Below are 16,071 nucleotides of genomic sequence, written 5' to 3' on the forward strand. Positions count from 1 at the left end.
GTGCGAGGGCTTTCTCCAGTTGTGGCGAGCGGGGGCCACTCTTCATCGCGGTGCGCAGGCCTCTCACTATCGCGGCCTCTCGTTGTGGGGCACAGGCTCCAGACGCGCAGGCTCAGTAGTTGTGGCTCACGGGCCCAGTTGCTCCGCGGCATGTGGGATCTTCCCAGACCAGGGCTCGAACCCGTGTTCCCTGCATTAGCAGGCAGATTCTCAACCACTGCGCCACCAGGGAAGCCCGATTCAGAAACTTTTGATGGCCAAAAGTTTCCTAGGCAAATGCAAACAAGAAAGCGAAGGTCATAATATTGTTATTATTTTTGTATTATAATATTATTCTTTTATTCCTTACTTCCTTTCTATAAATTTTTATTATTTTTCTTTGGAATATCTGCCAAGGCATCCAAGGCTCATAATTTTGGCAATCTGTGTGCCAGCAATTAGAGCACAATGTTTTGAAAATAGCAAAGATCCAGTATGTTGATTCACAGACATAGTTGCAATACAAAGGGAAAGAGGAAAAATCCAAGGACTGAAGTACATCCTGGTTTCAATTCTTACATTAAAATTACATTGAGATATAACATTGTACAACTTAATTTTTAACCTTATTTGCCATGCCTTAGAATCTTTTCTAACTAAAAATCAAACAGAAACCCCACAGAAGAATATTGTTTGGTATTGCTCTGGTAACCCATGCAATTTGTGTGCACGCCTATAAACTGTTAATCTGAATCTATAATTTTATATTTCAAGATGCCTCCACCTATCACTCATCTCAGATTAAATGAAACCGAAAATAAACATGGGTTAAAACATGCAAAGCTTCCCCATCCAAACTGAGATCATAGAGTAACTCAAAATATATAAAGTATCAAATCCAAACATTTTAATGTTGTACTGTGTGCATTCCCTAATTGTACTGTATCATTCCTACTATACTTCTCATTTTTGTAGAAAAAGGCAGTAACTATCCATTTTAAAATACAGCAAAAATATTTTTATTCAAAATTTTTTATACTCAGCAGCTCAAAATTTTTTATATTCCACAGAAATAGAGATGGCAAATTCTATGAGGCTTCATATTCAACTAAATTCCAACTCATTAAAATTGGTTTTCTTTTACTTTAAAAAAATTATCATACAGTAAAATTGACTTTTTGGTGTACAATGCAATGAATTTTAACACAGGTCTAGATTCACGCAGCCACCACTACAATCAGAACACAAAACAATTCTCCCAGTCCAGAAACCTCCCTCCGTGCTCTCTTTGCTGTCACAACCTCTTCCCACCCCTAGCTTCTGAAAACTCCTGATCTGTCCACTATCCCTGAGCTTTGTGAGAACGTCACATAAATGGATCTTTTGAGATTGGCTTCTTTCTCTCAGCATAATGCCTCTGAGATTCATCCAAGTTATTGGTGTATCAATAGCAGTTCTTTCATTTTTACCTCTGACTTATTCCATGGTATGGATATACCACAGTTTATTTACCCATTCACCGCTGGAGGGCCATTTGGATTGTTTCCAGTGTGTGACATTTCTGTGTGAACTGAAAATTTCACTTTGCTAGTGCAAACACCCAAGAGAGGGCTTGATGGGTCATATGGTGAGTGTATATTTACTTGGTAAGAAGCTGCCAAACTGTTCTCCAGAGCAGCTGCACCATCTCGCACTCCCGACAGCAAAGTACATTTGCTCTCCAGCCCCATCGGCACTTTACCAAGTGTCAGTGCTTTTTTAATTTTAGCCATTCTCATAGGTGTGTAATGGTGTTTCACTGTGGTTTCAATTTGCATTCCCTTAATGACTAGCAGTGATGAACATCTTTTGATATTCTTATTTACCATTTATATATCCTCTTTGGTGAAGTATCTGTTCAAGTCTTATTCACTTTTCAGTTGAGTCGTTTGTTTTCTTACCGTTGAATTTTGAGAGTTCTTTATAAATTCTGAATACAAGTCCCTTTTCAGACATGTGATTTGTAAATATTTTCTCCCATTCTGTAGTTTATTTCATTCTCTTAGCAGTGTCTCTCACAGAGCAAAAGTTTTTAATTTTGACAAAATCCAATGTATCCATTTGTTTCCTTCTATAGACGGTGCTTTGGGTACCACAAAAGACACTTTCTAATGGCAGGGTGTACAATTCACAATGAAGATATGAGAGTTATGAACATCTATGCACCAATTTGCAACGCATCAACATTTTTTGAGCTAAACTTATACAAAATATAAGAAGGAACAGACAGAAGCATGTGAGTAACAGAAAACTAATTCATTTCTCTCAGCCCAGGATAAATCAAATGGACCAAAAAAGAAATGAATGTAGAAAGGGTTTAATAGAATATAAAAAGCCTGAATAACATACTAAGGCAAATCTGATTGATCTATATAATGAATACTGTATCCTGAAAGCAGATCTTTTTTGCAGGTGCCAATGGAACATTCTAATGCAGACTTTACCATGCATTAGACCAAAGAAAGAAAACACATCCCCAAAAGAATTCTACAGTATTTCATCAGTGGTCAGGGAAGAGTCAGAGAGGTGGGGCCTGGGGCTGCACTGGGCTGTGGGTCCTGAGAGCAACTCAGAAAGCGCTAACCTCCTCTGACCATGGGCAACCCATGCCCTCAGGCCCTGGCCAGGCTGAGGAGAGTGGTATCCTGCTGTAGGGAGGGGTCTCTGGGTGTGGGAGTGGAGTGGAGTGGAGTGGAGGTGTGAGGTCCCCAATTGTGAGGAGGAAGCATCCCTGGAAACTGCAGAGACCATCACCTGTCCTTCTCCCCCCAAGTTTATCCTGGTTCCGCTCTTGCCCCTCAAAACGCCAGGGCAAGACCCTCGCACCTCTCACCCAGACCCCATCATCTTCATGGTCCAAGATAGCTGGAAGGTCTGACAGGCAGAATCCCAGGAGGAAGTGAGCAAGGGAGGGAGGGACAGAAGGCAGGAAGGGAGGAGGGGAGAGTGGGAGGCAAGTAGGAAGCTGTCCCTGCAAGCGCAGGGACCCACCCCCATCCCTTTTCATTTCTCAGACTCTAGGAGTTAACTTTCTGGAAGTCACAGAAGAGGTGACTGGCTCTGAAGCACAACCCCATCTCAGGCCAGAGTTCCCATCCAAAATCCAGGGCCTCCACTTACCAGCTGATGAAAGTAAGCAAAAGCTTAACCTCTCTGTGTGTCAGTTTCAGTTTCCTGACTGTTAACGTGTAAGGATTACAGGATGTATCCCTTTGGAATGTTGTGAGCGAGAATGAAATAGGATGATGCTTTGCCACGCGATCAGTCCAGCAGCTGGCAAACAAGCCCCCAGTAAATGCTGATGTGGAAGTAACGCTGAGTCTGGGCTACTCACCAACCCCACTCTGGTGTCCCCATGTTGTAGACATTCACCTTGGGGCTACAGCTGTCCGCAGGACCACTGGCCATGTGGCTAACCTTGCAGTCAGCCCCAGACAGGCCCTGCTGGCCTCTGCACCACTCCTGGATCCGATGCTTGGTGTCCCTGGACCACAGCCAGGTTCGTTCAAGGAACCTCTGCTTTGGGATGGCTCTCATTGGCTGGCTGATACCTGCAGGGCAGCCAGGAGCAGCTGGAAACATTTACAGGAGCTCCCTGGGTGTCATAGATAGTACTTAGTTCAACCTTTCCAGCTGTTCCCAAGAAGTCATCCAAGATGCATTGCTAACATTTAAACCGAATCCATCATCAGGGTTGGCTGAAGCCTGTGTGAAACCAGGATCTGAGCGGGCAACAGGTCAGCGCTCCAGGATCCATCAGGTGGGTGCTGAGTCACACTCCTGGATCCTGAGTTCCTTCAGGGTTCTGACCCAGAGCAGATAAATGATAACACGGGGCTAAATGCACTCACTGTGAATTAAATTACACTTTTCATTTCTTTCGGAACCATTATAGCTTATGGATGGAAATCAACCCCAGGGGTGTCCGGATGTCTATAATTAATCAGTCCGGGTCACAGGGATATGAAACCCCGGCTCCACCCTGTCCTCAGCTAGAAAAGGGGAGAAAATAAAGGATGTTTGATGAACTGCATGGGAAAAACTGTGAACTGGTTAAATATTTAACAGAACTGTGAAAATAAAATTAGACTATCCAGAGACTGGCTTAAAAATGCGTGAAATACTCAAAACTAGCAAAAGAGGAGAAAGGTAAAAACAGGATGGACGGGTGAGTCCAAGGAGGAATCATATGAAATGATGAAACTTGGATCAAGTATGAATGTTAGGCCAACCTTCAGAAGGGGTCACAGGGAGGGGTGGGGAGAGGGGAGGAAAGTCTCCCGCATGGCTCAGGCTCCCAACTCTGCAGGTCAACAACCTGGCTTAACGTGGATTGTGGCAGAGGTCACATCAGGCGCCCTCCAGCCCTAGGTGGGGGCAGTCCTGGAGAACATCCTTGGCCTGAAGCAGCGCCCCTGACTCGCTATGAGCACGGGGGTGATGGGAGGACCCCGGTGGGAGCGCCGCGTCTGGAACCCGTTTGCTGCCCTCACCCTTCCACCCCCAGCGCTCTCACTGGCCTCCGCCTAGTCGGTCCCTCCTCCGGGAGCGCGCAACGGAGACGCTCAGCGCTACCTGCAGCGGCAGCGCCGGGCCGGCCAGGCCCACGCCCAGCGCCCTCCAGCGGATGACCACCTCGCAGCGCCCGAGAACCAGTGCGTGTTCGTGGAGAAGCAGCTGGGGACAGCAGAGGTCCCAAGTCACAGAAATCGCAGGATGGGGACGTTCACGAAAGAAAGGGGGTGGGCGGGATTCCCTGGTGGTCCAGTGCTTAGGACTCCGCGCTTTCACTGCGGTGAGCCCGGGGTTCAATCCCTGGTTGGGGAACTAAGATCCCGCAAGCCGCAGGGTGCGGCCGGTAAAAAAAAAAAAAGGAGCGGGAAAGGGGGGTACCGGGGTGGGGGACATCATCCCTGAATTGAAACATTTTAGAAGTGTGTTTCAGTCGTGCACTGACGAGGCAAAGGAAGCCTTCGTGCGGTTTGGCAAACGTCTGCTACCCCCAGTATCTGCCCCCCCTTCTTTCTTAGTATTAGGACAGCCAAGTTTTAGATGAGTAACCTGTCATCCAGAACAAAAACTACATCTCTGAACTTCCTGTATAGCCAGTTATGACCTCAGGATTAAGTTCTGACCAGTGGGATAGAAACTGAAGTGCTGTGTCTGTGATTCCCAAGAAATGTCCTTAAAGGGAGGAGCGATGCCCTTCTTCAGTCCTTCCTCCTTCCTGCTGGCTGGGAATGTAGATGTGATGGCTGAGGCTCCAGCAACCATATTACACCATGCAGTGGAAGCTACATACTGAAGACAGTTAAGTAACAAAATTCTCTGTAAAGGAACCAGGTCCCCGATATCAAGGGCACCCTGCCAACCCTGCATGGCCTACTTCTGGGTCCCTTTTATCTAAGAGAGAAATACATTTCCATTACATTTCATTCAAGCCATTACTGTGTGGTTTTCTGTCTCACATAGCTGAACTGAATCCTAGCCAATAAACAGAGGAGATGAGAATCCTTTTTGTTGGCAGAGGTGGTCAAGGACTGTAATGGAAGTAGGGGTTCCCTGTGTTAGCAAAGGTGGGAGACAGAGATGCAAGGAAAGTATCAATAGAATTGGCAGCACTGGTGATAGAAGTCAGATTGATTCCTGGATAAACAGACATGGTGAAGGAAGAAATGGATCAAGGACATCTCTGTAGTGGCAGCTGTGTAGGGTGGGGTCACAGAGGACATCGGGGAGGTGAACATGCTGGACTATGTAGGGACAGGTGTCATGGCTAGACAGGTGAGGTCCCTGTGTTGACAAAGGTTGGAGAGAGGCTCAAGGTCAAAAGAGGAACTGTTCCCGGAAGTTCTATCCATTTTAAAGAACCAGCTCAAGTCCTTGTCCATCTCCCTTGGTGGCCAGAGGTGTCCCTGTTAGTTCTTGTAGCCGCTGACTGCCCACAGCACCTCCTGCTGACCCCCACAGCCTGTTGATCCCGAGGAGGTCAGTGTGGCCTGACTGTGAGGGCAACTCGTCCAGCATTTCTCCTCACGCAGTCCTCAGACCACCCTCATGGGGCTGCGCTGACCTGTTAAAAACACAGACTTAAGGGCTCCACTCAATACCAGATGGATCAGCCCCTCTAAGTGGCCCCATGATTCTGACATATACTCAAGTCCAATCCACCTTTTTATATGTCAGGAAACAGAGGCCCAGACAAGGAGTGTGGCCCCTCCAGAGGTCTCCCTGCCAGTCAGCAGGACACTGAGGGAGAAGCCAGTCCAGGGCTTGCTCCAACGCCCTGTGGATCTCCCAACACCTGCACCCTTTATCTTGGCTCTCTCCGGTAGTCAGCTGCTAATTTTAAAACTCTCTGAGATGGGGACACAATCTGCATGATCTCCTCCATGCTCACAATCCTGGGACAAACTGCCGGCTGAGGACACACCGTGTCTCCTCGGCACATCTCCCAGAGCTGTGTGCAGCTGCAGAGCCCTGGCCTCCTTCTGCAGCACCCCCCGAGCAGGCACAGGGCCTGCACGCCCTAGGACTCCACGTAGACTTGCAGATTCTTCTGGCTGGACATTCAACTGACCCCTCCCTGACCCAGGGCCTGCAGAAGCACAGTAGGGGCTCCAAGATCAGAACGCCCTCCTCAGATCCCAACCTAACCCCCTACTGGGCCTGCCTGCCCTTCCACCCATCTCCCTAGTGCAGCCCTGCCCCTGCCCTCCCCACGCCTGGGGAAGGAGGAGAAGGGTATTGACATAACTGGCTGCATGCCCTTTCTGCCCCAGAATCTGAAGCATCTGCAGATGTAACTTCCCCTTCCCTCTCCTACTGGCTGACCTTCCATATTCCACCCCCCAGCCCCACCCCCACCCCCCGCCAAAATAAAGTTCTGACTGGCTTCAGAAGACTCCACAAATCTAGAAAAAAGGTACAGACGAACCGGTTTGCAAGGCATAAATAGAGACACAGATGTAGAGAACAAACGTACAGACACCAAGGGAGGAAAGTGGGGGTGGGGGGATGAACTGAGAGATTGGGATTGACATGTATATGCCAACATGTATAAAACAGATAACTAATAAGAACCTGCTACATAAAAAAACTAAATTAAATTAAATTTTAAAAAAAAGAAAGCTCCACAGCCTGCCTTGCCCTTACCTGCCATGGATTCCCCCACAGGTACTGCCCCACTGATGCCATTTCCAAGCGGGCAGGAGCCAGCGCTCACCTCTCCGAGGTCTCTGCTGGGCCTACTCCTAAAACATGCCCTGTCTTTTCACCTTCTGAGCTATCACTAGTTCATGACAACCCCAGGCTATAAGCTGTCCCTGACCTCGCTTATCTCCGTGGTCCGGGCCTAGGAGTTCATGACTACAGAAGTCAGGTGAGGCGACCGCGTGGCACAGCCCGTTCAGGAGAGTGACAAGGAGGCAAGTCCCCATCACCCCCAAGGCCTTTATGGGCCATCCCAGTTTCCAAGTCTGGAGCGGCTGCCTTCGGCGCCACCTGGCGGCCGCCGCCCGAAAGCGGAGAGCGGACCCAGCGCGGGCCGGTTCCCGCGGGACGGGTGGGTAGGCTCGGGGGAGTCGCCCATCTTAGAGAGCCGAGACCAAGCGGCCCAGGGCCTGGCACGTCTTTGGATTCCCGCGTATCCCGCGATCCTCGCGAGACCCCGAGACCCGGTGCCATCCGGCCCCTAGCGGCGGCAGACGGCCTACTCGGACGCCGCGGGGCGCTCGGCGGCCGAGTGAGCGTGCGCGCATGCGCCCGCCCCACGCATCGCCCCGCACCGCCGCGCGCGCGCACGCATGCACACCCCGACGCTCGCCCGCGCCGGGCGGTCTCCCACGCAGTGAGCGGGCAGCGAGCTCCTGAGCCACCTACCCCGGGAGAGGAAGGGGCTTACGCGCGGCGAGCTAGCGCGGGCACACCAAGACCCATTTTTTTCCACCTCACTTCGCGCGCGGAGACGCCGCCGTGGCCACACCGTCCTCATGGGTGACCCCCTCAGGGCGGGACCTGGGGGGGCCCGTGCGGCCCAGGCCCCTCCGACCAGGCTGCGCGAGCCCAGGCCAGGCCGCTCCCACCGCTCCATTGGCCGCGGCGGCCAATGAGAGCCTGGCCTGGTGATGTCATGCCCCGACCGGACCCTGGTGACGAGAAGTCCGAGGTCACCCGTCAGGGAACCAGCGCAAACCCACCCGCGGGGGTTCCGGAAGTTTCCACTGCGGCGGCGGCCTCACCCCGCAGCCTCGCGCGTGCCACCACGTTGGCCTTCCTTGTCGGGTGTCCCGGAGTCACCTCTCCCTCCCCCCGGGGGCCTCCTCCCTCTTCGGGGGTCCCCTTCGTGTCCCCTCGTGATCTCATGTTCACATCCTCATTCTCACAGGTGTCACCTTTTCTCCACCGGTGCCACCCGGGCCCCTGAGGGGGTCCTCAGCCTCATTTTCACGTGCCGGTCCTCCCATGCCACCCCTGCTCTGTCGTGGCCAGGGATGCTCATTTATTCGGCCCCCAGCCCCGACTTGTCAGTGTGTCCAAGTGTGTCCGTCCGTCTGTGAATGTCGGTCACTGCGTTTGTCTCTGGCTGTCACTGCATGAGACTGTCCGTCAGCGTGTGTCTGTCTCCGCGGGCTTCTGTCCGTCTGTCTGTCCCTGTGGGTGTCTGCTCCGTCGCTGAGGGTCTTTCTGTCGTGTCTGTCACTGCGTGTCTGTCCGTCTGTCGGCGTCTGACTGGAGTGCGTCTGGACCCCGGGGTCTCTGGGTCTGGGCTCCGAGAGAGGGAGAGGGAGAGGAGGTGGCAGCCCGGGGAGGCGGGGAGGGGCGGGGGCGGAGACAGTGGGCGGGGGCGGGCGGGGGCGCCGAGCGGCCCGGAGGGGGTGTGTGCGGGGGGCCGGAGGCGGCGGCTGTCAGAGTCGGCTCAGCCTGCGCTGGGGAACATCGGCCGCCTCCAGCTCCCGGCGCGGCCCGGCCCGGCCGCCTCAGGTGAGTCTCCCGCCCCTCCCGAGACCCTCCTCCGGCCCGCGGCCCACTCCGCGTCCCGGGAGCGGTGCGCTCCCCGAGGGACCCAGGCTCCCAAACAGGACGCCCACCGCGCCCCGGGGCCTGCCCAGCGACGCCCCCCGACGCCCCACACTCACCCTTAACTCTTCCCTCACCGCCGCATACTTAACGATTGCCTGCGCGGGAGACAGCATCCCGCAGGGCCAGCTGCCGCCTCTGCTCTCGAATTCCTGTGGGGACCCCCGAGCACCGCTGCCCCTGCTCGCCCCCAAGTCTGGGGCCACTGGAAGATGCCCCCTGCTTGGTGGCGGAATCCGAGCTGCGCAGGTTGCTGGAGCCCGGCTGGGCCCTCCGGGATCCCGCGACCTCAGCGCCCCTGCGCAGCTCCCAGCCGGAGCCCCCACCCAGACCCAGGCGTCCCCCTCCCGCGGGGACTCCGTCTCTATTTTAGGGGAAGGGGAGGCTTAGCGGAAGCCCCGAGTTATAATTAGCCCCACTCGGGTTTCCTAGTTAATCTCCATCACCACCACCCCAGCTCAGGGCGGTGAGGGCTCGGTGAGGGGTGACCGGCGGGAGAGGGGGGAGTTCCGACCCGGGGAATTTTGATCCCTTGGCTGGAGATGCCGGAACCGCAGCAGCTGCTGCCCCAAAATAGCGCTCCTGCCCCTGCAGCCGGGGATCTCCGGAGCTCCGAGAACGCAGGCGTCCCGGCTCGCCCTTCAGACCCCTCGGCAATGCCCGCGAGCCCCCAGACCCCCGCCCCAAGTTCCCGGCTCCTGGACTCGGGGCGGGGAGCGCCGTCCTTTTCTCGGTCTCTACTGCCTCCCGCTGGCGGCAGCGTGCACCGCAGCATCGGATGGATGGGGGACGCGAGTCTTGTGGGGCCAGGTCTAGCGAGTCTGTTGGCTGAGGCCAGGCGAGGGGGGTGCGCAGTTGACGGGCATCCGCGGGCACCAACGCGCTGTGTCAGACAGTGGATGAGGCGGGGCTGGGTGGGGCAGGGTGTGGAGTAGGCAGGATTTGGGGTACCCCGGGAACTGCGACTCCCACACCCTGAATGCCCGACCCACACCCCCCCAGGGTCCGGCCCTGGCCAACTGTATGAGAGGCTGAGCCTTCACGCCACCTCAAGCTCCCCCGTCGGCGCCTCCCGTCAGTGAGGGCCCCGCCCCTGTCGGGTGGCCTGCGGCCTCCGGTGCTGGTGCCCCGCAGCACTGCTCGCACTGGGCCCAAGGCAGTCCACCCAGCTGGGGGAAGGAAGTGAGGGCGGTGGGTCTCCTGCGGGGCAGGGGAGGGTATTGCTTGGCGGGTCTGTCTCTGTTCCCTGCATTTGTCCGTCTGGGTGTATGTGTGTGTGTGCCTGATCTCTGTCCCCTCTTGCTTCTCCCTGCCTGTGTCCTTGTCTCTGCCTGTCTCCCTCCCTCCCTCCATTTCTCTCCTCCTTTCTGCCAACCTGCCCCACCTCCTCTGCAGCTCAGTGATAACCCCTGGGCAAGAGTGTTACCTAATCATCTCCTCCCTCCTGGCAGCTTTGAGCCTTCACCCTCTGCCTTTCTTTCTCCCAGCAGACGCCTGCCTGCCTTGGCAGCCATGAGGCCCCCGTGGTGTCCCCTGCACACGCCCTCCCTGGCTTCCCCGCTCCTTCTCCTCCTCTTCCTCCTGGGAGGAGGGGCAGAGGCTGAGGGCCTAGAGGACCCAGAGCTGCTGGTGACGGTGCGTGGGGGCCGGCTACGGGGCCTCCGCCTAATGGCCCCTGGGGGCCCTGTCTCTGCTTTTCTGGGCATCCCCTTCGCAGAGCCACCTGTGGGCCCCCGTCGCTTTCTGCCACCAGAGCCCAAGCGGCCCTGGCCAGGGGTGCTGAATGCCACAGCCTTCCAAAGAGTCTGCTACCAATATGTGGACACCTTGTATCCCGGCTTTGAGGGCACCGAGATGTGGAACCCCAACCGTGAGCTGAGCGAGGATTGCCTCTACCTCAATGTGTGGACACCGTACCCCCGGCCTGCGTCCCCCACCCCTGTCCTCGTCTGGATCTACGGGGGTGGCTTCTACAGCGGGGCCTCCTCCCTGGACGTGTATGATGGTCGCTTCCTGGCCCAGGCCGAGGGGACTGTGCTGGTGTCCATGAACTACCGGGTGGGAGCCTTTGGCTTCTTGGCCCTGCCGGGGAGCCGGGAGGCCCCAGGCAATGTGGGTCTACTGGATCAGAGGCTGGCACTGCAGTGGGTGCAGGAGAACGTAGCAGCCTTCGGGGGGGATCCAACGTCAGTGACTCTGTTTGGGGAAAGCGCAGGTGCCGCCTCCGTGGGCATGCACCTGCTGTCCCCACCCAGCCGGGGCCTGTTCCACAGGGCCGTGCTGCAGAGCGGGGCACCCAATGGGCCCTGGGCCACAGTGGGTGTGGGAGAGGCCCGCCGCAGGGCCACGCTGCTGGCCCGCCTCGTGGGCTGTCCCCCTGGTGGGGCTGGTGGCAATGACACAGACCTGGTGGCCTGCCTGCGGACGCGGCCATCTCAGGATCTGGTGGACCACGAGTGGCATGTGCTGCCTCAGGAAAGCGTCTTCCGCTTCTCCTTCGTGCCTGTGGTGGATGGAGACTTCCTCAGTGACACGCCCGAAGCCCTCATCAATGCTGGAGACTTCCATGGCCTGCAGGTGACTAGTGGCTGGAGGGGGTGGAGCTGCTTCCTCTAGGCCTGTTCTTCCACCTGCCCCTCCCCGTGGGGACCCAGGCATGAGGGCTCCTCAAAACCCACTCCCAAAGGCCCAGGCTTCTGGGCCCCATGGCCCGCTCCTCTTCCCTGAGGGCTCAATCCCAGGGTGGTCAGTGGGACAGAGAGGAAAGGAAATGTGGGTATATTTTCTCTTTCTCTCTTTCCCTTCCCCAATCTCGAACTCTCTTCCTCCCTGGTTCTGGGTCTATAACTGTTCATCTCTCTGGCTCTTTGTCCATCTGTTTCTGTCTGCCTGTCTGTCTGTGCTTCCCCTCCCCCCCCATCCCTCCATCCTGTCCCCTCAGGTGCTGGTGGGTGTGGTGAAGGATGAGGGCTCCTATTTTCTGGTTTACGGGGCCCCAGGCTTCAGCAAAAACAACGAGTCTCTCATCAGCCGGGCCCAGTTCCTGGCCGGGGTGCGGGTCGGGGTCCCCCAGGCAAGTGACCTGGCTGCCGAGGCTGTGGTCCTGCATTACACAGACTGGCTGCACCCTGAGGACCCGGCGCGCCTGAGGGAGGCCATGAGTGATGTGGTGGGCGACCACAACGTCGTGTGCCCCGTAGCCCAGCTGGCTGGGCGACTGGCCGCCCAAGGCGCTCGCGTCTATGCCTACATCTTTGAACACCGTGCATCCACGCTCTCCTGGCCCCTCTGGATGGGGGTGCCCCACGGCTATGAGATCGAGTTTATCTTCGGGCTCCCCCTGGAACCCTCGCTAAACTACACTGTCGAGGAGAGAACCTTTGCCCAACGACTGATGAGATACTGGGCCAACTTTGCCCGCACCGGGTCAGCGGGGCTGAGGGGAGGAGAGCCTCCAGGAGCCAGGGAGGCAAGGGTGGGGGGAACAGACAGAGAGGGAGGGAGACAAGCAGAAAGGGCGGGGGGGGGGGGGCGAGTTCACAAAGGAAAGGAGACAAAGGGGGAGAGAGAGAATGACAAAGGAGACCCCGAGAGAAGGGAAGGAGGGAGCAAGGCAAGGTGGCAGATCCTGATGAGACAAGGACAGAGCTGAGGGAGGCAAAGAGAACAGAAGAGACAGACAAGGAGAGACAGACAAAGGAGTTACCAGAGCAGTTAGGAGCGTGGACTGTAGAACTGGATCAATTGGACCAGTGATGATTTTTTTAGCTGTGACACACACGAATGCACACACACGCACACAGTTTACCTGTCTGAAGAAGGGGACCATAAATATCCCATCACATGGGTGTCCGCAGAAGTAAACATGATGTTTGTAGAGATAGGACTGGGCCTGAGTATATAGTAAGGGCTCAATAAATCATAGCAATTTTTTAAATGGGAGAAACAAAGATGGAGCAGAAAAATTGAGGGAAATAAAAAGAGGAACAACAGAAAGAGGGAGGGCAGGAGGAAGGGAAAGACTCCAGAGGACGGAGCATATTGGAAAAGAGAAAGGATGAAGGAGAAGGTGGGAGGGAGGAGACGGGGCTCTCCCTGGAGCCTAAGAGGGAACGGCACGGGTCAGGAAGCAGCCTGCCTCCTCCTACTCTCCATCTCCATTCCCCAGCCCCCAGGGGCTGAGCTTTCCCTTTCCTTCCGCAGGGACCCCAATGACCCCCGGGACCCCAAAGTCCCGCAGTGGCCGCCATACACGGCGGGAGCGCAGCAGTACGTGAGCCTGAACCTGCGGCCGCTAGAGGTGCGGCGGGGGCTCCGCGCCCAGGCCTGCGCCTTCTGGAACCGCTTCCTACCCAAATTGCTCAGCGCCACCGGTACGCAGGGGCCAGCGGGCAGGGGCTGGGAGGAGGCGGGGGAGAAAAGGGGCGCGGAGAGAGAGAGGGAACTGGGAGCCGGCCGGGTGTAACCCCTCTCTTCTCCCCCCAGCCTCGGAGGCCCCCTGCACCTGCTCAGGCCCCGCCCACGGGGAGGCTGCCCCGAGGCCCAGGCCCGGCCTCCCCCTGTCCCTCCTCCTCCTCCTCTTCCTCCTCCTCTCCCGGCTCCTGCGGCTGTGACCACGGCCTCTTCCCTCTCCGGCCTCAGGGGGCCCCTCCTCTAATGAGTGGTCGGACTGTGGGGAAGGGCTCCACTCAGGGATCTCCGACCCAGCGCCCCCTCCCTCCTCAAACCGAGAAACTCAAACTGGACAGGGCTGGGGGCGGGGGTGGGTGGGGAGGGGAATGGGAGGACACCTACGACCCATCTCAGGGATCCACACGCCTTTATTGTTTAAATGGAAATGAAAAAGCCAATTTTCTTTTTTTATAAAATTTTTATTTGGAGCCTGAGCTTGGTGTTGGGGTGGGAGGGAGGCCCTAGGGCTAGATAGCACCCCCCAGTGGGGCTATAACCGCCAACCATTTCTGTCTCTTCTCTTTTCCCCACCAACCCACGGATCCTCCTCCTCTGATCACTTCTGTCCCCCTGTCTTCCGGTCATTTTCTTCCCCTCCCTCCTCCTTCCCGCCATCCTTCTCCGGCCCCGCCTCTACCCTCGTCCTTCCCCTGGTCTTCCGTCTGTCGCATGTTCTCCTGATCCTCTTTCCACCACCCCACGTGGTCTCCTACATTCTCCGTGTGTCCTCCCTGAACTCACGCCCCCCTCCATGTCCGTTCCCGTCCTTCCCCATGTCCTCCCCCCCACCCACTTGCCGGGCACCCTGGCCGCAGACACGCTGGACGAGGCTGAGCGCCAGTGGAAGGCTGAGTTCCACCGCTGGAGCTCCTACATGGTGCACTGGAAGAACCAGTTTGACCATTACAGCAAGCAGGATCGCTGCTCAGACCTGTGACCCAGGAGGGACCCCCTCGTCCCGCTGCCCTGCCCACTCCGCCTGGCCCCTCAGCTGTATATACTATTTATTTAAGGGTTGGGATATAACACAGAGGATCCCTAGACCCTGCCCACCCACCCCCGACTTTCCCCTGGGGCTCCCCGCCCTCTGCATGCCTCGGGCCGAGCCCCCTCCCCCGCGGTGCCTTCGCCCCTCTGGGCTGCCAATAAACTGTTACAGCCACAGGAGTGTGCGCGCTTGGGGAGCTAGGGTCCGGGCAGAATGCCTCAACCACTGGGATTGAGTGAATGGAGGGATGGGTGCCAAAGCCGGCGGGAAGAGCGGATCTGAGAGGTGGGGTGATGGGCGCCCGCGCCACGCCCCCGCCGCGGCGGCGAGTACAATCAGCCGCTGCGGCGAGTACATTCCGCCCCGCGAGGTGGAGCTCACGCCTGCGCATTGAAGGACGGCGGCGCGGACGCGGCGGTGCATTGTGGGAGCCCCGCGCGGCGGCTTGGTGCTGGTTGCTGTGGGGCGTGCCACGCGCTTAAACCTGGGCCCGGAAGAGAGCGACCCCAGGGCCATTACGCCGGTCCTGCCCGCAGTTAGCCCAAGACTCGGGGCCGAGAGGAAGCGCTAGAGCCCAGAGTTTTCCCTGGAGTTCGCTCCGCGCCGCCTGGAGGACGGATCTGCCCGGCCCGGCGACCGCCGCTCCCGCCCACCGCACTGGAACCGCTGAAGGACGTCCACCTGGGCCTGGCCCCGCCCGGCCGCGGCGGCGGCCGCGCTCGCCTGGCCCTCCTCTCGGGCCATTACATTTACTATCATTATGGCTGCGACGGCGTGGACGACCGGGGCTGGGGCTGCGGCTACCGCACTCTGCAAACGCTGTGCTCGTGGCCAGAGGGCCGGCCGGCGGGCGTACCTGAACTGGCTGCAGTGCAGGCGGCCCTGGAGGACATGGGCGACAAGCCCCCCGGGTTCCGGGGCTCTCGGAACTGGATCGGCTGTGTAGAGGCCAGCCTCTGCCTTGACCACTTCGGGGGTCCCCAAGGGCGCCTATGTCACGTGCCCCGTGGAGCAGGGCTTCAGGGGGAACTGGAGAGGCTTTATTCCCACTTCGCAGGGGGCGGGGGACCTGTAATGGTTGGAGGGGATGCGGATGCCCGGTCAAAGGCCTTGCTGGGAGTGTGCCTGGGGCCAGGCACGGAAGCCTACGTCCTGGTATTGGACCCTCACTGCTGGGGTGCCCCGAAAAACCCCAGTGAACTACAGGCTGCTGGGTGGGTGGGCTGGCGAGAGGTGAGCACAGCCTTTGACCCCAACTCCTTCTACAACCTGTGCTTGACCAGCTGTAACTCGGAAAAGCAGCTGCCCACCCTGGACTGAGGCTAAGGACCCAGAACTGAGCCTTCTCTAGCACCATACCCGTTGATCTAACCCATCTCAGAGGCAGAAGCTGCCTGATGTCAGACCCCCAGGAAGTCCCAGCAGAGCCTGGGATCTTTGGTGTCAATAAAGTGGCAAGGCCCAGCCAACCATGGCCCCAGCTAATTTTTGGGAGAATCTGGGGAAATATATTACATATATACATTAAGCCAGGA

The 16,071-nt window shown here is 57.0% G+C and overlaps 2 protein-coding genes and 1 long non-coding RNA gene across 5 annotated transcripts; 2 read left to right on the forward strand and 1 right to left on the reverse strand.

Annotated features, from left to right (window-relative positions):
- Positions 1-237: 237 nt before the first annotated feature.
- Positions 238-7,683, reverse strand: LOC309644628. Its single transcript, XR_014254526.1, has 2 exons — positions 7,174-7,683; positions 238-6,091 (listed from the first exon to the last, which is right to left on the reverse strand). It is a non-coding gene; the product is annotated as an uncharacterized lncRNA (long non-coding RNA).
- A 1,208-nt stretch (positions 7,684-8,891) lies between these two features.
- Positions 8,892-14,710, forward strand: ACHE (acetylcholinesterase (Yt blood group)). 3 transcript variants are annotated; one of them, XM_082428454.1, is made up of 5 exons: positions 8,892-9,000; positions 10,584-11,673; positions 12,038-12,522; positions 13,300-13,469; positions 13,582-13,839. In XM_082428454.1, the coding sequence occupies exons 2-5, from the start codon at positions 10,609-10,611 to the stop codon at positions 13,707-13,709; spliced, it is 1,848 nt and encodes a 615-aa protein (XP_082284580.1). In that variant the 5' UTR covers positions 8,892-9,000; positions 10,584-10,608; the 3' UTR covers positions 13,710-13,839. The 3 variants fall into 3 exon arrangements, with proteins under 3 accessions (XP_082284580.1, XP_082284579.1, XP_082284578.1); XM_082428453.1 differs by lacking the exon at positions 13,582-13,839 and adding an exon at positions 14,364-14,710 and having other exon boundaries at positions 8,915-9,000; positions 10,587-11,673; XM_082428452.1 differs by having other exon boundaries at positions 8,915-9,000; positions 10,587-11,673.
- A 578-nt stretch (positions 14,711-15,288) lies between these two features.
- UFSP1 (UFM1 specific peptidase 1) lies at positions 15,289-16,005 on the forward strand. The gene has a single exon (XM_082428457.1). The coding sequence runs from the start codon at positions 15,428-15,430 to the stop codon at positions 15,854-15,856; it is 429 nt and encodes a 142-aa protein (XP_082284583.1). The 5' UTR covers positions 15,289-15,427; the 3' UTR covers positions 15,857-16,005.
- Positions 16,006-16,071: the final 66 nt, after the last annotated feature.

The sequence above is a fragment of the Balaenoptera physalus genome (genome assembly GCF_965194825.1).
Source record: "Balaenoptera physalus genome assembly, chromosome: 16".
Taxonomy (NCBI): domain Eukaryota; kingdom Metazoa; phylum Chordata; class Mammalia; order Artiodactyla; family Balaenopteridae; genus Balaenoptera; species Balaenoptera physalus.

What these genes read in the sequence shown, in the direction of transcription:
- ACHE (XM_082428454.1), top strand. Translation starts at nt 10,609, where the DNA reads ATGAGGCCCCCGTGGTGTCCCCTGCACACGCCCTCCCTGGCTTCCCCG. An exon ending in GCCAACTTTGCCCGCACCGG is followed by an intron (nt 12,523 to 13,299) that starts GTCAGCGGGGCT and finishes TTCCTTCCGCAG; the next exon opens with GGACCCCAATGACCCCCGGG. An exon ending in CAAATTGCTCAGCGCCACCG is followed by an intron (nt 13,470 to 13,581) that starts GTACGCAGGGGC and finishes TTCTCCCCCCAG; the next exon opens with CCTCGGAGGCCCCCTGCACC.
- UFSP1 (XM_082428457.1), top strand. Translation starts at nt 15,428, where the DNA reads ATGGGCGACAAGCCCCCCGGGTTCCGGGGCTCTCGGAACTGGATCGGC.